Here is a 23,441-nt window from a genome sequence, read left to right as displayed (position 1 = left end):
TTTTCTCCCTGCTCTCCAAAATCTATGCATTAATATTTGCATCAAAACTTGTGCACATTTCCATAGACTTCCAACAGTTTAATTTATTTTATAAGAATTTCAAAGGTTTAAAATTTGAAGGACAAAACTTTGTTACTCACAGGCTTGGTCTTTTTCTTCCAATTTTCAGAAGTTGAGTTTGCCTTGAGTCAAGTACTGTTGGAAACTCTTTGCTAAGGGCTTGTGCACCCCCGGGATTAGTCGGGACACTGTTCTTAGACACCCGGTGCCAATACAAAAAAAAAAAAAAATCCTCATGCCTTCATTCTCTCCACCAAACCATTTTTTTTCAAACTGATGGATGTAGCTTTCAATTTGTTACTTCTTCCCCCTACCCTGCACCATGTAATAGGCTCCATGTACTTGGGCTATGCCTACCTTTTCATTATGAATAAAATATTTTACTTAACAGGATCATAATTTAGACTAATCTACTCTGTTAGCGCTCAGAGTTATCACTGTAATGCAAACTGGACAACTGAAAGATCAACTATCCCAATTAAATGGGTTTCAAACAGTTCTATTGTAATATTCCAATGGAAGACTTAAAACCACATGGCCTATACTCTAAAAGGTAGTCAATGATACAATTAGAGCCCCATTGAAACATTATAAAGAGCAAGAACTTCTCATTCCCAAGTAATGTGGGATCCCATACACCACCTACCCTTATCCTTACCATATGGGGTATCACATCTATATGACAATATGAGCTTTGCAACACATTACAACTCACTATCCAATGCTGCATCTCTTCAACAGTAGCGAAGGGTCTTTGGTCAAGAAACTTTTTACTTGATTGATGTATAAAAGTTAAATGCGTTTTCATATCTATTTATCATAAAGGAAGAAGAAAAAATCTTTTACTTGGTTGGAAAGAAAGTGGCGGAGATACCTTAGAGTAATCAGACTCAAAGACCAAGACAATGTGGAGTAGTACATGCATATTTTACTTTTCAACTTTGTTTTAGCTTTTTATTTGGATCGAGAATTTAATTACTGTATTTTATTGACATATTACTGATGTCATTTGTCCTTTTGATGTGTTCTATTTAACCTTTTTTTCTGATGATGTTTTAGTACAAATCCACTACAGAATGTGGAAAAAACATTTCAGCTGACAAAAGATGATAGAGATTTGCTACAGAATACTGAATATGATGTTCAGGTTTGTTTCACTTCAGTAGTTGTCAAGTGATATTTTATGTTTACTGATTGATTGTGGTCTTGTGTTTTGTGTTCTCTGGTGGATGGGTTTATTTTTATTTAATACATTCTTGTCACACAGGCTTGGTGCATACTTCTCAATGATAGCGTTTCATTTAGGATGCAGTGGCCACTGCATGTAGATTTACAGATTAATGGTATGGAGATCTTTCCCCAGTAATTAGGTGATATATCACTTGCATCCACAATCTAATGGTTTACCTCATTACCATCACTCCATCTCTCTCTCTCTCTCTCTCAATTGGGGGAGGGGCACATCTGTTTTTCTGAAAACTACAATCTCTGACTAGTGGTTAAAAGGTCTTCGCAATATGCTAGTGATTATACAGGAATAAACTTATAGACGGTCCTTGAGGCCCGCTATTATGACGAACTTCAAGGTATGATGGACTTAAGGCATGCTTGGGAAGTGAGATGAGATGAGAATTTTGTGAATAGTAGTATGATAGTTTGTGAATAGTAATGAGATAGTTTGAATTAATGTTTTATGGGGTTTTGGAAAAAGAGAGAAAAAGTTGAATAAAAAATATTATAAAATTAAAATATTGTTAGGATATAGTTTTTTAATATTATTTTTGTTTGGGGATTTGAAAACGTGGAATTGTTTTTTTATTTTTTGTTTGAAAGTTTGAGAAAGTTGTAATGATTAGTTTGAAAATATTTGTGTTTGAGTAATGTTTGGAAAGGAGATGAGAATTTTGGGATGAAAATTTTTTCCAAACAAGTCCTTATGTGTGGCTTGCTCATGAGGTGTAAAATATGTGTATCCCACTAGTAATCTGAAAATGATTGACTTCTTTTGAAATTGGCATTGGGACATTGAAACATAAGTGGTTGGAAATTGGGGCATCAACTAACCATGGTTTTGGGTAGGGGAGGCAAATTGTGTTAACGGGTCGTATTTGTATCATGTTAGGTCGTGTATATTATAAGATACGGGTCAATCCGAACACGACCCGTTAAGCTTAACGGATCAAATTTCTAAACCCTAACTCGACCCATAAAAATAACGGGTTGACACGACACGATTTGTTTTGACCCATTATGAATTAATTAAAAATACACCGACCCGACCCGTTTATGTAAATGTGTTGAATTGATCCAAATAAGCCATTTGACCTGATTAACATAATTTTACATAAAAGTCAAAATCACAATATCTCCAAAAAAGATAAAACCAACTGTATAAGTCTAAAATTACAATCCAAACAATAAAAATATCAAAATTACAATCCAAACAATAAAAATACCAAAATTACAATCCAAAGGCAGTGTGGGAGGCAGTTGTGACTCGTGAGAATTGACTCAACTGAGAACTGAGAGAGAGTGAGGGTTTGAGAGAGAGTTTGGAAATACGAAATAGGGTTAGGGTATTTTTGTTTCTAGGTTAAAAAAGATATATTTGTAATTTTGAGTAAAAAAATTAACGGGTCACTAACGGGTTAAGCGGGTTGACCCATTAATGAATAGTGTCTTAACGGATCAACCGGTTTTGATCCAAACCCGTTAACATCAAACCCAAACCTGCTAATTTCGTGTCGTGTTCGTGTTGAGTTAACGGGTCGTGTCATATATTGCCACCTTTGGTTTTTGGTCAATTTCTCTGGCTCTATAATTGGACCTTTCCATGAACTATCTTGCCCAAACTCATATTCAATTCGGTTAAACTTGTATAACTCCACCGAGTTCACTCGTGTAAATCGTAATCAATTAAGTTAATTGGACGCTTCAGTATTTGGGTCATGGTACTAAGTTCATCCTAACCTTGTGGGCATCTTGCCCCCACACTAATTAATTTTGTTGCTGTAACAAGCTATTTTTGCCCACACACACTGGTTTAGGTTAGAATAAAGTAAAAAATTGTTATTCCTGACTGAACTTTCCCTTGGTGGTTCTTGCACATGATTTTGTAGGTATGCAAGTTAGAACAGTTAATAGACATGGATCTCAGTTTTTAGGTGCTAATGGTCGTGATGACGGTGCATTTGTGAGTAACCTTCATTTTTTTTCATATACTGATGAGTTTGTTGATATTATGGTCCGAAGATGCTCGTGTAGGTTGCAATTTTCTTTTCTTTCTCTCTCTCTCTCTCTCTCTCTCTCTCCCCCCCCCCCCAAAAAAAAAAAAAAAAAATCCTTGGTTATGCCAATTAGATTCTTTCATTCTCTAGTAATAGAGTTTAATTTAATCTCTTGTTTTTTCTTATCAGATCAAATTATACATCGGGGAGGGAATTAACAAGATTTCCTTGTCAGGACGTGATGCTCGTGTTTTCTGCTTTGGCATCAGGCTTGTAAGGAGGCGTACCGTTCAACAGGTACTTGAACTTGTTTTTCCCATGTGATGATACTTGAGAAGATAATGTCGTCCTGGAACTTCTGATGTCGAGGGAAACTGCTTATCATTATCAGCAAGTTACATGGCTTGTGCATTCATGAAGAACCTTATGTCTGTTACCTTAGGTAGCATTTATAATGTCGAAGTTGTTTATTATATGACTGTTAGTAGTTCCCCAACTAGCTGGATATGTATTCATTATTCTGATCATCATCATTGTTTTTTGTTTGATAAATAATTGACATCATTCTTATTGTTATTTTAATTATTATGGTCAATTTACAGAAACTGTATCTGTTCACTGAATACACTTGCAAGTACTTAACATATGTTCTATAGTCAATCCCCTATTTGCTGCTTTTTCTCATGCTTGGTTTCAGTGGCTTCTCATTATCTTTTCTTCTTCTTCTTTTTGCCCAATCAATGGGAAGGTTCTCAACTTGATACCTGGGGAAGCAGATGGGGAGGCTTTTGAGGATGCACTTGCCCGTGTTTGTCGTTGCATTCGTGGTGGGGATGCTGGCACAAATGAAGACAGTGATAGTGATGTGGAGCTCATTGCTGATTCAATTACAGTTAGTCTTCGCTGCCCTGTAAGTAATCATTGATTATCGTTCGATATTTTTATGGTCAAGAAGTTTACTCCTTTAATGTAATCATGATTTGCTGAAACTACTGTATCTTATTTCCATTTTGTGGAAGACTTGTTCCCCTTGCGCTATGCTCATTACTGCCTTTTGCTAATTTAATTGTTCTGTGGAAATATGACCATTTGACTGGATACATGCTACTTTTTTCCTTGTTGGTTGTACATTTTGTAAACAAACATACTAAACTTGGACCTGTAGAAATGTGAGGTCAAAACCCGAAAAAGCTCTGGCACCTTTCAATGCCTATTGATTAGTTCCTCTGATTTAGGTTGTGTTTGGGTGTTAAACTGAGTTGAGATGAGTTGAGCTCTTTATGAATAGTAGTGAGTTGAGATGGTGGAGTAAGTTTTGTGTGGCCCACTTAAGATGTGTTATGTTAAAATAAGTTTAGATATATTTATGGAAATTTGAAAAAGGTTATGGGTCTTGCGTGTAAAGAGGTATTGAGTTGAAAAAGGTTGTGGGCACCATGCGGAAAGAGGTTTTGAGTTGAGATAAGTTTAGTGGTTTGAGAGTTAGGTGTTGGATGTTAGACTAAGCTTAAAATTAGACTGAATTGAGTTGATTTCAGTGCAGTCCAACAACCAAATGGGGCCTTAGTGGTCCAAATGCCATTGATTAGTTTGTTCAGATTGCCCTTTGTGAACTTTGGTTTCTGATATTTCACATGCTCATCAGCTAGATGCCAAATTTGTCATGCCTTCAGGTATCAATTTAGCATTGCATGTCTGTACGCATAAAAGATAGGGGTGTTAAATCGTGTTAACGGGTCGTATTCATGTCGTGTCAAAACATGTATATTATACTATACGAGCCTATAACCCATGCAATGCGCGGACCGTTATTTATGCTGGATTTTATAGATATATATTTAGATATTCATTTGTTAAAACCAAAGTATGCATAAATGAGAATTACACTCTTTTCTCTCTCTTAAAAGTTTTCTCTTCGTACATTTCTTTTTCCTTTGCTTTTTTCCTGCTTGCTGGTGGTAGTGTTATGTTAATGGCAACAACGCAGTGTGTTGATTAGGGTATTAGTCCAGGTTGAGCTAGTGTGTTGGTTGGTTAGGATGGGGTTGTGTAGAGAGGTGGTTATTGATTAGAAAGTTTTTGAGTTCAGAAAGGAGAATGACAAGTGGTGGAGAATTACTGAGAGAAGCCGTCGTGGGGTGAAATATATTTCTTTGGACCATGAGGCCATGGGATGGTTGGGTTCAATGGTTAGGGAGTGTGCAACTATTTTGGGCCCTGTAGAGTTCCTGAGAACTCGTAGAAAGGGTAATAATGTTTTTATGGTGAGGAGGGGATGTAACAACAACAGCTGTTTTATATGCATTTCAGAATATGGGCATGAAAAGAGGAGATGTATGTTATTGGTGCCGGAAGGAAGGAAGGGAGAGGGGTGGAGAAACTTTGGTGTTACTCTTCAGGAGCTTAGTTCTTCTTCCTCTGTTTTGAGTGTGAGAAACAGAGTTGGCATGGTTCAGGCAGGGAACCCGGAGATGTTCAGGGGGGGTGGTGGTGGTGCTCCTTTGTGGACAGCAGTTGGGGGGCAGTCGTACAATCAAGTGCTCCAAACATACAAGGGCCAGGCTCGAGCAGTGGGCGCTGGGTTGCCAGGCGTTGGAAGTGCAGTGATCGTGCATGGCAGTGTACTGTTGGGGCCAAATAAGGAAAATATTTTAAGGGTGCTGAGGGAGATGGAGAAAAAAGTTGGGAATTTATTAGAGGAAATAGTTTGGCTAAAACGGTGCGTTAAAGGCAAGGAAGAATTGAAATTGGGTATGGATTGTGTTTCGGGTGTTAGTAAAGAAAAAGGATTGGGCCGTGATTTGGGGGTAGAGTTGGGCCCTGTTGTGGGTTTAGAGAAACCTAGAGCTGATATGGGTTTGGTTCTGGGCCAGGCCGTAGGCCCAAAAACAAAGACTTGGCTGCCTAAGCAGCGGGAGACCGAAACATCGGTACAGTTGCCAAGTCACGAGATATCGGCCCAAGTGCCGATAAGCGCCGCGACGGTCTTCTTTCCATCGGCACAGAAAGAAAATCCGGTCGCGGTCGAGCTCGATGAGATCGCAGAAGATGGCGAGATCGCAGAAGAAGTTGTTTCGGTGGAGATCGTGAGGGCTAATTCCTTATCGTCGCAAGGGGGTTTGTCGTCGGGGAGTGCACAAAACCATCCGTGTGTGGTGGTCGAAGGGTCACATGCAGCTTCTGGGTCAATCTCGCTGGTAGAAGATGGATTTTTGGGTGAGATAACGTCGCCGAGTCGAGGGGTGTTTTTGGGAAATGCACAGTTATTGCAGTGTGGGGGGATGGAAGGCACCGTGGTGAGCTCTGAGCAGTCAAAAGTGCCTATCCCGATACTGGGGTCTCCGATAGACCCTCTAGCAGTGGAGTTGGTATCTGTTGAAGAAAATAAGGTGGGGGATGGGGCTGTAAAGATAAATTTGGCTGTCCCTGTCAGTGGGGAACCAGATTCAGTGTGTTGCTCGGAGCTGGCTGTTTTTACTCTTGTAGAGGAGGAGGGGGCCAGCCTAACTCCTTTGTGTACAATCCTGCCTAGTTCTAAATATGGGTGTGGTTCGTCAAAGTGAGTTTTCAAGAAAGTAGAAGAGATTCAAGCTGTCATTGGGATTTCGTTTGGAGGCTATGAAGAACAATTTAAAGCTCTCCTTGTAGCTCTTGAGGATAGCCATTTGAAGTCAGCTTCAAGGTGTGATAGGGAACTTAAAAAGTTAACGTGCTCTGTTAATTATGATGTGAAAGAAGGGAGTGGTGGAAGGGATAGATCGAGAGGGAGGGGCAACATAGTTTTATTATGAAGCCCAAGATTATATCATGGAATATTCGGGGGCTCAATGATCGTAATAAACGAGGTAGTATTAAATCGTTATTACGGTTGTGGAAGAGGGATGTAGTGTGTTTGCAAGAAACAAAATTGCGACACATTGATAGAAAAATTGTGAAGTTTATGGGGGTGCCCGTATGTGGGTTGGACTTATTTGGCCTCAGTGGGAGCCTCAGGTGGAGTGTTACTAATGTGGGATAAAAGAATGGTTGAGATGATTGAGGAATGTATTGGAGAGTTTTCAGTTGCGACTCTATTTAAAAATGTGGTGGACGGATGGGAATGGGCATTTGCAGGCTCTTATGGTCCTAATGTGGATAGGATTAGGAGAGGGATGTGGGAGGAGTTGGCGGGTTTATACTACTTATGGGATGTGCCATGGTGCATGGGGGGTGATTTTAACACTATTCGTTTTCCTAGTGAGCGATCAGGGCATGGTCGACATTCGATGGCTATGGAGGAATTCAATGAGTTCATTTTTTATCTTGATCTCATGGATCTTCCTTTGGCAGGAGGAGAGTACACTTGGTCAAATGGAAGGGTTTGGTCGAGATTGGATAGATTCCTGGTATCTCTCTCGTGGGAAGCTAAATATCTGGAAGTCAGAAATGACTAGCTCGAGTCAGTTCAGATCATTTTCCTATCCTTTTGGATTGTGGTGGTATACACAGGGGGCACAGATATTTCAAGTTTGAAAACATGTGGCTTACAGCGGATGGGTTTGTAGAGATGGTACATGCTTGGTGGGCTTTGTATCAGTTTATTGGTACCCCTAGTTACATTCTTGCAGGCAAATTGAAGGGTCTTAAACAAGATTTGAGGAAGTGGAATTTAGAGGTGCTTGGTCACATCGACAGTCAGAAGGGTACACTGTTGGAGGAACTACAAGACTTAGAAGAGAGAGTTCTTGGGAGATAACTCGGAAGATGTGGCATTGAGGAAGGGCATGGTTATGGCAAATTTGGAGAGGGTTTTGTTGTCAGAGGAGATTTCATGGCGGCAAAAATCCAGGGCTCTTTGGTTGAAAGAAGGTGATAGATGTACAAAGTTCTTTCACAAAGTGGCCAATTCACATAGGCATAACAATGCTATTGAGTCTCTTAATTCAGGGTCTCAGGTACTAGTTTCCCCATCCGAGCTAGAAAATCATATAGTTTAGTACTGTGAGACCTTGCTTTCAGAATCGGTTTTTTGGAGGCCAAAGCTTGATGCTTTGCATTTTGAGGCTATTGACCTGCAGAGTGCAAATGTGTTGGAGAGACCTTTTGGCGAAGAAGATATCTATAAGGTCATTTCGGGTATGACAAAGGATAAAGTGCCGGGTCCGGATGGGTTTACAATGGGTTTCTTTCAAACCTGCTGGGACATAGTAAAAGGTGATGTTTTGCAAGTTTTCAATGAATTTCATTCTTTCCAAAAGTTTGAAAAATCACTGAATGCGACCTTTATTGCTCTCATTCCCAAGAAACATGGGGCAGCTTTTATTGAAGACTTTTGGCCTATAAGTCTGGTTAGTAGCGTTTATAAGATTATTTCGAAGGTGCTGGCTAACCGGCTTAGTCCGGTGTTGGAACATATTATCTCCAAGTCCCAGAATGCCTTCATTCGAGGGAGACAAATTCTTGATTCAGTACTCATTGCAAATGAGTGTTTGGACTACAGATTACGGGAGGGAGGTTCAGGTGTTATGTGCAAGCTTGACATGGAGAAGGTATATGATCATGTGAATTGAGAATTTCTCTTATACTTGCTTGAGAGAACTGGATTTGGGGATAGGTGGATTGCATGGATGCGGCATTGTGTTTCAACCGCTCGGTTCTGGGTCCTGGTTAATGGCACACCTGCTGGTTTTTTTGACAGTTCGCGGGAATTGCGACAGGGAGATCCTCTATCTCCTCTTCTTTTTGTTATGGTTATGGAGGCTTTAAGTAGGATGATACAAACTGTTGTTGGGGGAGGTTTCTTATCAGGATTTCAAGTGGGCAATAGTTCTGGTGGTTCCATTATCATTTCACATCTTCTATTTGCAGATGACACGTTAGTATTTTGTGAAGAGACTAGTAGCCAGATCCAAACTTTACGAGCTTTACTACTTTGCTTTGAAGCAGTGTCAGGGTTAAAAGTGAACTTGGGCAAGTCTGAGATAATTCCTGTGGGTGAGGTCTCTAATATCCTAGATTTGGCAAGCCTTTTGAATCGTAAGGTGTCCTCGCTCCCAATGAAATATCTGGGCCTCCCGTTGGGGGTAACTTTCAAGAATAGAGCTATATGGGATGGAGTATTGGAGAAGATAGAGAAAAAGCTTGCTGGTTAGAAACGGGTGTATTTATCAAAAGGGGGTTGCCTCACTCTTATCAAGAGTACACTCACTAACCTCCCTACATATGCTCTATCTTTGTTTCCTATGCCTGTAGGGGTGATGAACAGAATGGAGAAACTTTTCAGGGCCTTTTTATGGGGAAGTATGGGGGAGGAAAAGAAGTTCCATCTTGTTAGATGGAAAACTGTATGTGCCTCAGTTGTGAATAGGGGGTTGGGAGTGTGTAACTTGAGAATTTTTAATAAAGCATTATTGGGAAAATGGTTATGGAGATATCATATAGAGGGGGGATCATTGGGGAAGGAAACTATTGATGCTAGATATGGGGCCGATTGGGGTGGTTGGTGCTCTAAGGAAGTGGGAGGGAGGTATGGTGTGGGTTTATGGAAGTACATAAGGAAGGGATGACCAGGTTTTGTAAATCAAATACGCTTTGTAGCTGGTGAGGGCGTTTGTATTAGATTTTGGCGAGACGTGTGGTGTGGGGATTATGCTTTGGAAAGGGCTTTTCCGGCCTTATATCGTATTGCAGTTAACGGGGAAGCTTCAGTGGTAGATGTGCGTGTATACTCTCATGGTGTGCAGCAATGGAATGTTCTTTTTATTAAGGATTTCCATGATTGGGAATTACCTATAGTTTTAGAATTTTTCAGCCTATTATACTCAATGGAGACTCCTACGGTGCATCGAGATAGTTTGAAGTGGCGGACTAATAACCACAAGATATGTACAGTGAAGGCGTATTACAGTATCTTAACAACACAACAAGGTAGTATTCAGTTTCCTTGGAAGAGTATCTGGAGATCCCGTGTGCCTTCGAAAGTTTCTTTTTTTGTTTGGAGTGCTGCTCTTGGGAAGATATTGACCATAGAAAATCTGAGAAAGAGAGGTTGTGTAGTGTTGGATTGGTGTTACATGTGCAAAAAGAATGAAGAATCTGTGGATCATCTATTATTACACTGTGAGTTAGCAAGGGTGTTATGTGATGAAATCTTTTTAAGGGTTGATGTTGCTTGGGTTATGCCTATGAGGGTGGTGGATTTGTTGGGGTGTTGGCCAAATATGCAAGGTAGTCATCAAGTGGTAGCAGTATGGAAGATGATTCCGTTGTGTATTATGTGGTGTATTTGGACAGAAAGGAACACACGTTGCTTTGAAGATAAGGAACGCTCAATGACCGAGTTGAAGAATTTTTTTCTCCATACTTTAATGTGTTGGTTTTCTACTATTGTATTAGATGGGGATAATATCCAAGAATTCTTGTCTTTATTTTATCGTCCTTAGAATGTAGTTAGGAGTTCTTTTGTATACTTTCTGTGTACAAGGACTATGCCTATTTCATTCATATATATAATATTTATCTTTTACTGATAAAAAAAAAGATATTCATCTGTTGTATTATCTTTGCTTTGTTCACCATCAATACACATTCTTGTTGCACTTCCTATATAATCCATTATCGTTTGTCTTCTACGTCGCACAACTATGTCATCACTTATACTGTCACTACTTTGTTCACCATCACGACACATTCTTCCTCCACTTCTTATATCATTTATAATCATTCGTCTTCGACGACGTGCTAGTCTAGCATTTTCCTTTTTTAATTTTACTGAAGAATAGAAATAGTCATAAACTTAAAACTATTAAAACTATCACAAAATATTAATTTTCATCCTGATCTAGCTGGATATGTTTTTCTGAATTAAATGCATGGGACTTTATTGGTTTGTTTTTTTACATGTGAGCCTCCATAACCCACATGCTTGACAAATAGAAAAGAATGAAAATTGAGACGGTGGCCAAGCGACCAGAAATCATGACATGTATTTTTTTTTGAAAAAAATTCATGGGATGGAAAAACAAAATCGCACCAACTTTTCATTAAATGTCTTCACTTAAAAGGTATATCTTTCCTCACTGTTAAAAGTATTCAGAGCTTGTGATCCCTGTCCAATTCACTTGCATTGTCTTTTTCGAATTCTTAGTGGATATGTCTGTCTAGTGTGGATGATAAGTAAAATTCAGTATAGAAATCTTGATTAGATCCGTTAATGGCTTTTCCTTCTTGAGGGGATTAGTGTATCGCTGAAACATTAGGGTTGTATTGTTTGTGGGTTGGTTTAGATGGGGTTGTGTAAGGAGGTGTTCATTGACCAGAAGCTTTTTGAGTTTAGAAAGGAGAACGCAAGGTGGTGGAGGATTATAGAAAGTAGTCGTCGTGTAATGAAATATATTTCAGTGGATTGGGAAACTCTGGGTTGGCTGGGTTCTGTGGTGAAGGAATGTGCAGTAACACTAGGTCCTCATGAGTTTTTGCTAACTCATAGAAAAGGAGACACTGTGTTAATAGTGAGGAAGGGACGTAATCTCAATGGTAGTTTCATCTCCCTCTCAGAATTTGGTCGCGATAAGAGGAGAGGTTTGCTTGTGATTCCGGAAGGGAGGAAGGGAGAGGGGTGGAGGAACTTTGGAGATACTTTAATGGAGATTTGTTCACCCTCTGTTTCGAACACATCCTAGATAGTTTTTGCAAAGAAGAACAGAGGAGAGGGAGGTGCTCCATCATTGTGGGCAGGAGGAGCAAGGTCGTACAGTGAGGTGCTGAAGAAGGTACCGCCTCGTGCTGTGATAGACGTGGTGCCAGGCGCAATCAGTTTTGAGGGTGTGCAGAGGTATGGTGAAGACAACAGACTGTTGGGGTTAAATGAGGAAAGTGTTTTGAGGATGTTAGTTAGCTTGGAGGAGAAAATGGGCATCGTGTTAGATGAAATCAGTTACTTAAAACGCTGCGTTAAGGGCAAGGCTGAGCTGAAGGAGGTTGTGGGCTGTAAGAGTGGGCCTTGTTCTATGGGTCGTGCGTTGGGCCATGGTACGGGTCAGGCCTCAGGCCCTAAGAAGGCCTGGAGGGCAATGGCTACAGATGGGTCGGGGAAGGCTTTCGGGTCCGAGATATCAGACCAGGGATTGCGACATGCTGCTGTGGCGCCGATAAGCACATTACCGGCAACCCTACCGGCACAAAAATTGCCGATGACCTCTGTCGACCACCCCGGTGAGCCGGTAAAGGTGCTCCAACGGGAAGATTTAGAGGAGGGGGAGATTTTGGTGGAGCCGATAGTGCTGGAGAGTTTGAGAACTGCTTCCGCATCCTCATCACTAGGGATGTTGGTGGAGAATGGGCATTCTGAGCTGTGCATGGTGGTCGAAGGTTCAAAGGCTGTGCGGGAGCAGTCTGTTTCACAGGATAGTGGGATTTCATTTCGGGGTGAGGCTGTGCAAGTGCAGTCTGATTATCCGTGTGGCTCCCCACCAATGGAGTTGAGTATTCTTGGTGGGATATTTTCTGGGGATGGCATTCTTCTTAATAATATGGTTTCAAGTGGTGAAACAAATAATTTGGGTGTTTCGGAATTTATTTTGATCCCCCATAACAGTGTTGGGGAGGAGGGGGCTCTTACTTCTCTGTGTACACTCCCTCCCAGTTTTGATTATGGGATTTTTTCATCGAATTGGATTTTTAAAAAGGTAGAGGAGTTACAAAATATTTTTGGGGTCTCTTTTGGAGGTTATGAGGAACAATTTATGGCCCTTCTTGTGGCTATTGAAGCTAGTTGTTCGAAATCAGCTACAAAACAAGACAGAGAATTTAAACGTTTAACATGCTCCATCAATTATGATGTTAAGGATGAGAGTAGCGGAATGGTTAGACTGAAAGGGAGGGGAAAGTTAAGTTTTAATGAAGCCTAAGATTGTTTCATGGAATGTACGGGGTCTCAATGATAGCAATAAACGTCTTCGTATCAAAGCTTTATTGAGGTTGTGGAAGGGTGATGTGATATGTTTGCAAGAAACAAAATTGGGTTTTATTGATAGAAGATTTGTGCGTAGTATTTGGGGATGTTCGTATGTGGGTTGGTCCTATTTGGCCTCTCATGGAGCATCAAGTGGAGTGTTATTAATGTGGGATAAAAGAGTGGTTGAGGCGATTGAGGAGTGTGTTGGTGAGTTTTCGGTTTTGGTGTTATTAAAAAATGTGAGTGATGGGTGGGATTGGGCTTTTGCAGGGTCCTATGGTCCCAACATGGATAGAGATAGGCGACAGTTGTGGGAGGAGTTGGCGGGAATACACTCTTGATGGGATGTGCCGTGGTGTATGGGGGGTGATTTTAACATTACTCGTTTTTCTAGTGAACGATCGGGGCATCATCAGCACACTCTGGCCATGGCGGAATTCTCTGAGTTCATCTTTGATATAGACCTTCCCTTGGTGGGTGGTGAGTACACATGGTCTAACGGCCGTGCTTGGTCGAAATTGGATAGATTCCTTGTTTCGCCGTTATGGGAAGCCCACTATCCAGAAGTAAGTCAGAAAAGGTTAGCTCGAATCAATTTAGACCATTTTCCCATTCTCTTAGATTGTGGTGGCATTCACGGGGGTCGTCGGTATTTCAAGTTTGAGAATATGTGGCTTAAAGTGAACGGGTTTGTAGAGATCGTGAGTACTTGGTGGACTTCGTACCAGTTTAGTGGCACTCTGAGTTTCATTCTTGCAGGTAAGCTGAAGGCTCTAAAACAAGACTTGAAGAAGTGAAACTTGGAAGTTTTTGGTCACACTGACAATCAAAAGTCCATTTTGTTGGAGGAGTTGCAGGAGTTAGAGGGTAAGGAATTATTGAGAGGGGCCTCTGAGGAGGAGTTATTGAGGAAAGCCACGGTTGTGGCAGAGTTGGAAATGGTTTTGTTGTCAGATGAGACATCATGGCGCCAAAAATCCAGAGCCTTTTGGTTGAAAGAGGGTGATAGGTGTACGAAATTTTTTCACAAAATGGCTAATTCTCATCGACGTAATAATGCGATTTGAGTCGTTACATTCAGGTACTCAGGTGCTATCTTCTCCCACTGAACTAGAAAGTCATATTGCACATTATTATGAGACTCTTCTTACCGAATCGGTAACTTGGGAAATGATGGGTTGTGCGATGAGATTTTTCGAAGGGTTGGTGTGGCTTGGGTAATGCCTAGGAGGGTGGTGGATTTGATGGGTTGTTGGAGAAAATTGCAGGGCAGTCATCAAGTAGCAGCAGTTTGGAGAATGATTCCGTTGTGTATCATGTGGTGTATTTGGACGGAAAGGAATACGCGCTATTTTGAAGACAAGGAACGAACAATGGTGGAGCTGAAGAATTTTTTTCTACATACTTTATTACTTTGGTTTTCAGCTATTGTATTAAATGGGGATGATATTCATGAATTCTTATCCTTAGTTCATCGCTCTTAGAGTGTATTTAGGTGTTCTATTGTATACTTCCTGTATACTAGGTACATGCCTATTTCATTCACATCAATAAAGTTTATCTCTTACTTATAAAAAAAAAAAAATGTCTCCACTTACACTACACATTTCAACCAAGCATAGTAGTCCTTGCTAGTAATTATAATAAAATGGTAATACATTGATACATTACATATTCATCAAATAAACTATTGTCAGGAAATTGCTAACAAACATAAAATTAAAAAATACATAGTTTTAATAAAAATAAATAAATATCATATGCCTTCACTAATCTGCTAATCATGGCTCCATTCCTCAAAATCATTCCAACCCTCAAAATTATCCCAACCAATCCAATTCTTGTCAATTGCCCTGTTCGATGCCATTTTAGATTTGTATTGACCTTGTAACGAAGGTGAATGGTTTGGAATATAAGGTTCTGGATCATTAAAAGGGTCTTGATATATTGGATCTGATTGGCGGCCTTCAGACTTTATATTGAGCATGGAAAAATCGTGTATTGCTCACTAACCTGGATCGGTAGCTTCGACCAAGGTCAATCATTGCTTTTCTTTTCGGAGTTGGACTATCATCACTGGGTATGTCAAAATCAAAATGCTGGGTAGGTGGTATAACACGCATTTTTGCTTTGGTCTTGATGCAAGAATTAAACCGTGTAGAGTGAGGTGCGGTGCCATATTGAGGATTCCTTGATTCATTTGCTGCAACATCATTCATTATAAAAGCATGCTTCCGTGAACCATTATCTGATACGCAATAATCCCATTTAGGTTTATTGGATTCCCATGATGATGTAAATGCAGTACCACTTCAATGGTTATTTAAAGGCATTAGAAAAACAGAACATCGTTTAGTGTCGCACCCATCATAGTCAACGTAATGTTTTGTGTAGATGCCACTATTTTGACCACATTTTTTTTGTATGACCAACTTCTTCGATCCTTGGTAGAGGGGCATTTTGATTGTCTATGTCATTACTGCCTTCATTCGAATTTCCCTCTGAGATTGCATAGCATGAACAATTTTGTCTCTTAGACTTCTTTCTCCAGTATCTTTCTTCATGTTCAAAAATCTTTATCAGACTTTTCATATTTTCAGTGTAGTGGATTCCACCCACAATAGCTTTCAGTGGTTTATCATTGGGATGTTGAAGGGATCGGTGATAATTGTATAGTGCAACCATTGTTGATAAACTCAGAATCTCTCTCCTTAAAGTTTTCCCAATGTCTTCTAGATTGGATTTTTTTTCGCTTTCCCATATCCTGAGAAGAATACATATACTGGATATATCTTAAAATTCAAATGCATATCTAAAAAACACAGTGTATAAATAGAAGATGTGACGATTAGTTTAACTTAATATATGCAAATTATTCAACTCAGAAATAAATACATGATGACAATGATCACCATGAAATGTATTCTACCCATCTCTCAAATCGGAAGCGTCAAGAGAAGTGAATAAAACTATGAACTATTAACCTGAAATGTATAGCTATAAGAACTTTCCAAAGTCTGAGATCCGTAATCCCACACTAATTCACGAAGAACCCAACTTAGCTCGAGATCCCAAAAAATAAATATTTAAACATGATCTTTATATCACTAAATTTGTAAAAAGCGTGTCACTAACTAAGTATATTGTAGAAAATAATTTAAAAATTTTTGAGAACTAATAATAATATTATTTAAATATTCTTAATATATCTTATTTTTGAATTATAACTTGGTGAATAGTTCTATTTTATCTAAATCTATTAAAATAAGTAGCAGAATGCTTAAATCAAATCCTTTACAATTTTCTACAGTAATCCAAACTAAAACAAATTCAGGTGAAATCAAGCCCAAATCGTGTAAGCAATCACTTTTTTGTCATGATTTTGAATTCAATAGCAATAAATACGAAGGTCTTCAAAAGAATAAAGTATTCACTTTTGAAAAAAACAAAAAAAGGGTTGGAACACAATTTAGCATAAAGAAGTAAAAGCAAATCTGACTTGCTTTTATGCTTTACAGAGTGTTGCTTTTATGCTTTTTGCTTTTATATCACGAAGAAGAGGGATGCTTTTATCTGCATATCTCACCGAGAGGTAAAAACAGATTCAGCGAAAAGCCATGCGACAAACTCATCGAGAGGAAGGAGAGAATGCAACGAAACTGGTGGTTGGACTGAGGCTACCATGACAAAGGCTTTTGTGTAGCAGGAAATAATTTAGGATTCGTTAGGCTCAAGAACGGTGGAGAAAAGAGAGAGGAATCGACGTGTTCTTACCGAGAGAACTTGGAAGGCCAATCGCTAGGGAAGATAGCAATAGCAATCTCCTATAATCCATAAATCATTTGGCTAGAAGAATCCAAAAATCAAGTTATTAGCATCCCAGGAAAAAAAAAAGAAAAAAGAAAAAAAAAAAGGAGTTCGCGTGGCTTGCAGTGGTGACTGTGGGAGACGATGGCGTTCCACGGTTGCAAATGGGAGTTGATGGCGTTCTGTGTGGTTGCGACGGGGAGTCGATGGTGTTCCGTGTGGTTGCGATGGTGGGAGTCGATGGCCTTCGTGAGTGGGTTTTGTTCCGATGCCTTTTGAGTTTTTGAGTTTCTGGATAGTTATGTATTTCATTAGTTTTGATTTCGTAGTGTTGGCATGGCTTCCGAATAGTTTTGCCGTGGGTTGTTTGAAAATCCAGAAATTGGGTCCATTTTGTATCAGTGAAGCATGAAAGATTGCAAGGGAGGAAACGTTGTGATGCTTTGAGTTTTGGTAGAAATGTCATTGCGATGCTTCAAGTTTTTGCCGAAACATTGCAAGGAAATCAACACAGTTTTTGACGGAAACAATAGACGGTTGTACAGTTGGAATGCTTATCTGTAAGTGCAAATAAACGATTTTGGCGGTCTACTTTCACTACGGTTGACGTTTGGGAGTGGGAGAACTACCAATTAATGTGGTCTAAATGCCAAGTCAGATGTTAAAACTTGGCTTTTATATAATTAAATGGATGGGTCAACCCTAACCCGATTTATTAAGTTTATCGTGTCAAAATCTCAAAACTTAACACGACCCATTAGACCATTAACATAACGTCGGGTCGGGCCGGGTCAACCCGTTTATGTAAATGAGTTCAACAGACCAGAAATTAACCCGTTTTACCTAGTTAAGTTTAGCATAATTTTATATAAATATTAAAATTACAATATCTATAAAAAAAAATATAAAACTAACTACAAGTCCAAAATTACAATCCAAATAATAAAGATATCGAAGTTAAAATCCCAATAATTTTATTTTTAGGTATAAGGGTATAATTGTAATTTTAGCTTTCTTAATGGGTCAAAACAGGTTGACCCGTTATCAACCTGTTAAGCAATCGTGTCTTAACAGGTTAACCCGTTTTGACCCGAAGCCGTTAAGGCTAAACCCTAAACCGATTTTATCGTGTCGTGTTCGTGTTGGGTTAACGGGTCGTGCCACGTATTGCCACCCCTAATAAAAAGCCCTCATTGTTGCAGAATCAATAATACATTTAATGGCCACTGTATGGACTGTTTTTGTTCTAACTGGCTGATTACAATATCCATGAAGTGATTTATGCAGCTAGGTTGGTAAGTTAGAGCTCGGTAGTTATTTTGGTTCTTGATCTATGTTTACCTTTGATTGGTAGATGAGTGGCTCTAGAATGAAGGTTGCTGGTAGATTCAAATCTTGTGCCCACATGGGCTGCTTTGATCTTGAAGTTTTTGTGGAGCTAAACCAACGCTCTAGGAAGGTATGCTGATTTCTCGTTTTCTTTGACCATTTTTTTTGTTTTATTAAATAATTTTGTAGTTATGAGTTTGTAATTTAATGTGGTTGCAGTGGCAATGTCCCATTTGTCTCAAGAACTACTCCTTGGAGGACATCATCATTGACCCTTATTTCAATCGCATCACAACTATGGTAGCCTCGCAGTTGATATCTGGAATTTATCTTAGCTTATGTTGTTTTTATGATGTGGAATAAAAGCATTTGTTACTGTTTATCTTTTTGGGACAGATGAGGCACTGTGGAGAAGACATTATGGAGATTAATGTGAAAGCTGATGGTTCTTGGAGTGCAAAAACCAGTGGTGCATATAGTGATCTTGCGCAATGGCATTTCCCTGACGGTTCCTTTTGCTTTGTTAATGATAAAGCTGCATCAAGTTTTGAATTCCCAAGGCAGATTAAGGAGGAAGATGATATAAAAGAACACAGTGGTCTAAATATAGGTATAAGAAATCAACGTGGGTTTACGGTCAGCGAACATCAGCATGTTGTCCTCTCCTCCAGGAATCGACTAGAGGCAAATAACGAGAATAGTGGCCAAAATGTCATAACAATGTCCAGCAGTGCCACCAGTAGAAGTGGTGGAGATGATGAAAACCCAAGTATTAATCAGGACTCTGGGGGCCTTATTGGAATCCGAATCTCTACCAATGATGGAAATGAGATCACTTCAATGTCCCATTCTGGCCCTACTTTTGGAATTCAAAATGGGAGTTCTGCACTAAGGGAGGATGCAGACATCATAGTTCTTAGTGATTCGGAAGAAGAGAATAATCTTGTGCGTTCTCTGTCTGCTCTTCCAAGTGTTCCAGACCCATATGTGGAAGATCCAGCATTGAATATTGGTGTGAGCTCTTGTTTGGGTCTCTTTAATGTCAGTGAGAGTGGTAATGGCAGTGAGATTGGATTGTCTCCCTGGCCATATTCTATGGGTACTCAAGCAGGCTCTGCTTTCCAACTATTTGGCACAGATTCAGATGTCTCAGATGCTTTTGTTGATTTGGATCGTACTTCAGTTCCTTGTTCAGTGCCTATGAATGGTAACATAGAAGCTTCAAGATCAACTGTAAATTCTGGTGGACATATCCTAAGTTCTTCTGTTTGCTATACCAGTAATGAAATAGATGATGGCATGGTTGATAATCCCATGGCATTTATTAGTGAGGACCCCTCACTGCAAAATTTCCTTCCGATACAGTCGGCTGAGATGTTGGAGCAGTCTAATGTTGAACACCCCCATCCTGTATTGAGTGGTTTTGAGGATTGGATTTCTCTTAGGGTTGGAAGCAAAGGTGGAATTGTTGACACTGATATTGGGGCTCATGCAGTGTCTGCAGCTGCAAATGGGCTAGGTTTGAGAAATCCTAATGGATCAAACGAAGGTAGAAAACTTTGTCTAATAAATGTTGCACACTAGAAAACAATATTTTATACTTGAATGGACCTTAAAAGTTTTATCATTTATGTTTGATCTGATTTCAATCCTCCTCTGAATATACAACATTATTATATTTTAACAATTATCACCTCTTGGCAATTTGAAGATTGTACTATTCATGATGCAGTTTCAGTCAAAAACTTTATTTTGAGTTCTTTAGGGGCCTGAACTGCCCTCAAACCTGAGTTCTCAGGTTATGTTTACTTGTGCTACATCATAGAAGGTGTAAGAGCAGGTCATTAAATTAAATAAAAATATCATACTGTCTTATTAAAGGATGTCACTCTCTTGCCTGTGTGCATGCAAAAGTGTTATGACTTGACATGGGATTCATGTTCTTTAATGTATGTCCGCAAATCAATATGTTTCACTGCTTCCAGAGCCGATCAGGTGGAAATAGGGTGCTTGTAATATTTTTCTTTTTCGTGAAGGACATTGGGGTGAAATCTATCTTCTATCTAAGGTTTGGTTTGGTTACACAAAATCAAACTATCTCATCTCATCTCATATAATCATTACAACTTTTCCAAACTCCCACACAAAATATAATAAACAATTCAACTTTTTCAAATCCCGAAACAAAATTATATTATAACAATATTTTATTCAACTTTTAACAAAATATCTCATCTCATCTCATCTAAACTGCGTAACCAAACAAGTCATAGTTTCAGCTCCTTGCTTGGGTAGCATAACAGGTCAGTTTTTCATGTGTGTAAAAATGAAGGGCAGAAATTTCTACTACTCAAGTTTTTCTAAAACGTTATCAAGTTCTCAATTTTAAATTGTCACCTATTGATTAGACCATGTTCACCTGATATAGCCTTTTGTTTAATTCGAGGACAAGGCAATGTTGTTGAAACCTCTTCTAGTTGGGAAAGGAAGGGTAATAGTGAGGCTAACCTTATTTATTTCTTAAATGGTTGAAATCTTGGGATACAACTTTTTCATGTCTTGGTAGATTTTTCAGCTTTCCTTTCTAATTTATGTATTTTGATTTTCATGAAGTTGTTTTTGTCCTTTGCAGTTACTACAAATACAGATATGAATGATGAAGCTAGGTCTAACAGGACAAATAGTAGGACATTGTCAGGTGGCCCTTTCTCCTTTCCTCGCCAGCCACGGTCCGTGAGACAACGGACGGGTGTTTTTCAATAGAGTCAGACTGAGTAGATAAGCAGGACCTTGCTTGAAGTTTTATTAACAGTATTTGCTTGGGGTGGTGCCAAATATGATGCATTTTGTTCCATCTCTTGCTTTATTACAAAGGAAAAGCAAACATAATCCTTCTAATATATTCAACATCTCTGTGATGCTCAAAGCTTAGCAGTCTTGATGGCAATTGGATTGATCTTCTCATCTGCATCGTGGCACTGGCAATTCAGGAATTGATCTGTGTAAAGGTGAGCCCTAATATACAAACTTGGTTCTTAGTTTCAGCTTTGTTGATAGTTCAAGATCAGTATTGGGGTAGAATAAAAAAGAACGAAGTTAGCGATCTATGTGAAGATTGAAATTTTCTTATTAAAACCTAAATCACCCCTATGCATATTGTACAAAAATAAAAACTTTATGGTCTAAGATTTGCCATGTTGTTCAGAACTAATCCAGTCTTTAAAACTTAAAAGTAAGCTGCGTCATTCATCATGATAAATGTATATTTTTAACATTCTCAGTGCCATAAGTTGAACTAAACTCAAACCCTGGATTGATCAAGAACAACAAATCAACTTTATTGCTTGATTCATAGGTCTTTTGCATCATTTACTTAGGTTATCTCTAGCTCAGATCATTCTAACCTTTATACATCCGGATAATCTTACTAACAATGTTCCAAAACTTCGAAGTCCCTTCATTTTCCTCAAAAAAACTGAAATTGGCCTCAATCCTTCTCATCTCAATATTAAATAGTATTTTTGAAATTGGAACCAATGTGGATTACATAGGAGAATTCAAGACAGAAAAAATCTAGACCATAATTCTAATGTCGCTGCAACACCCTATGTCACTACAACAGTACACTTGTTCAGAAAGAAAACCCCAATTCCATAATGTTTCTTCTATGTAATATATATATAATATAATATATATAAGGCATATTTACTTGTCTTGAATGACTTGGCTTATTTTGAGCTGTAAGATGAGTGGAAAATAACTTGGCAAATCTTAGACTGTGAATGGGAAGGATTGGGAGGAAATTGAACCGGCAGGAAACTGAGCCCAGAACTACATATAGTGATATTCTGTAATGATGTGATTTAATGAACAAACTATGCTTGGATTTGAACCCATGTAAACCATACAAATTGCTATGTAATATACCTAGTGTTTATTCTGCAAGTTATTACAGTAGAACAAGTATAATGATCGATTAAGTAGTTGTTATGCATCAACTGTTATAATTCTTTAAAGAGATAGAAAGGCCCGCCCTCCACCCCTCTCTCACAAGAAAAAAAAAAATCCTGACAGTGTACGAAATGAAGATTCTTCTTTTTCCCTGGCTGGTACCAGACATTCTTTTTCCTTCTCATACTTAGTGATGTCTCGAATATTTTCAGGTTTGGCTTTGTCCAGATGCAACAATCCATAACTGCAAAATAGGAAAGGAGGCAGATTGATTGCATCCTTCCCAGAGAGTCAATCTATGGATATTGTGGGAAGCCTTAGCTCTGCTATTGGGGCTCCTTTTTATTTGTCCCATTTGACCTACTAGTCAAAATGATCTGGAAATGTTTTAGCATACCAAGATTCTTCCATAAATAGGAAATTCTCATGTGCTTTATGTTGGAGGCACCGAACACTGATCTAACCCCCCAACCGCCTTCTGTCTGTCATTAGTAATCTCAGAGGCATAATAGCAAAGTTTAATTGTTCAACGGTAAGGGTTAGAAATGTGGAACCCTTGCTATGGTATATTGTATTCTGTAGAACTATTATGAGTCATGATGGCTGGTTTCTTGCAAGAAGCTTTCACTTATATTTATACTTGTACAGAAAACGCTTGGGTCTACTAAAGTATTTTTAATTAAATTCTGAGTACTGTCCTCTTTGTTATAAAGAAAAGAAATATGGATGTGTACTTCGTTCTTCAGTGAATATTTGGTAGCCAAAATCAGGGAGATTGGGAAGAAGAGATTTAGAACGGAGTGGACTGCATAAAGACAATAATTAGACTGTAAGATCTACATAATTTTGTTTGAGCGGGGGTCAATTTTAATGGACTTTGTCCATGATGTTCTACTTTCGGTTGTAAACCCTAATTAGGTGAATTTGGGCTATGCCTTTTTCTTTTATGAATAAAACTTACTTGATTATCTATATAAACAAAAATTGTTAACATAATTTACATACTAAATTTATGATAAAATAAATTCTATAATTTCTATTTATAAATATAAGATAAATATTTTAATCATAAAGTAATTTTATAAAATTAAATCTATAAAATTATATAACTTGATGTTGTGCATTAGATGATA

General features: G+C 38.8%; 1 protein-coding gene across 1 annotated transcript in view; it reads left to right on the top strand.

The window, feature by feature from the left end:
• The window catches only part of LOC108997054 (E3 SUMO-protein ligase SIZ1-like), a 29,225-nt gene extending 6,082 nt beyond the window's left edge, over positions 1 to 23,143 (top strand). The window contains exons 9-18 of the mRNA XM_018973140.2: positions 1,120 to 1,207; positions 1,328 to 1,403; positions 3,180 to 3,253; positions 3,477 to 3,584; positions 4,036 to 4,197; positions 18,383 to 18,487; positions 18,577 to 18,657; positions 18,754 to 19,906; positions 20,990 to 21,365; positions 22,521 to 23,143. Of these exons, the coding sequence (XP_018828685.1) occupies positions 1,120 to 1,207; positions 1,328 to 1,403; positions 3,180 to 3,253; positions 3,477 to 3,584; positions 4,036 to 4,197; positions 18,383 to 18,487; positions 18,577 to 18,657; positions 18,754 to 19,906; positions 20,990 to 21,120 (1,978 nt within the window). The 3' untranslated portion in view covers positions 21,121 to 21,365; positions 22,521 to 23,143. The remainder of the gene's footprint in view (positions 1 to 1,119; positions 1,208 to 1,327; positions 1,404 to 3,179; positions 3,254 to 3,476; positions 3,585 to 4,035; positions 4,198 to 18,382; positions 18,488 to 18,576; positions 18,658 to 18,753; positions 19,907 to 20,989; positions 21,366 to 22,520) is intronic.
• Positions 23,144 to 23,441: the final 298 nt, after the last annotated feature.

The sequence above is a fragment of the Juglans regia genome, chromosome 7 (genome assembly GCF_001411555.2).
Source record: "Juglans regia cultivar Chandler chromosome 7, Walnut 2.0, whole genome shotgun sequence".
In the NCBI taxonomy this organism is placed as follows: domain Eukaryota; kingdom Viridiplantae; phylum Streptophyta; class Magnoliopsida; order Fagales; family Juglandaceae; genus Juglans; species Juglans regia.
The sequence above is the reverse complement of the archived record's forward strand: the minus strand, read 5'-3'. Positions and strand labels throughout refer to the sequence as shown.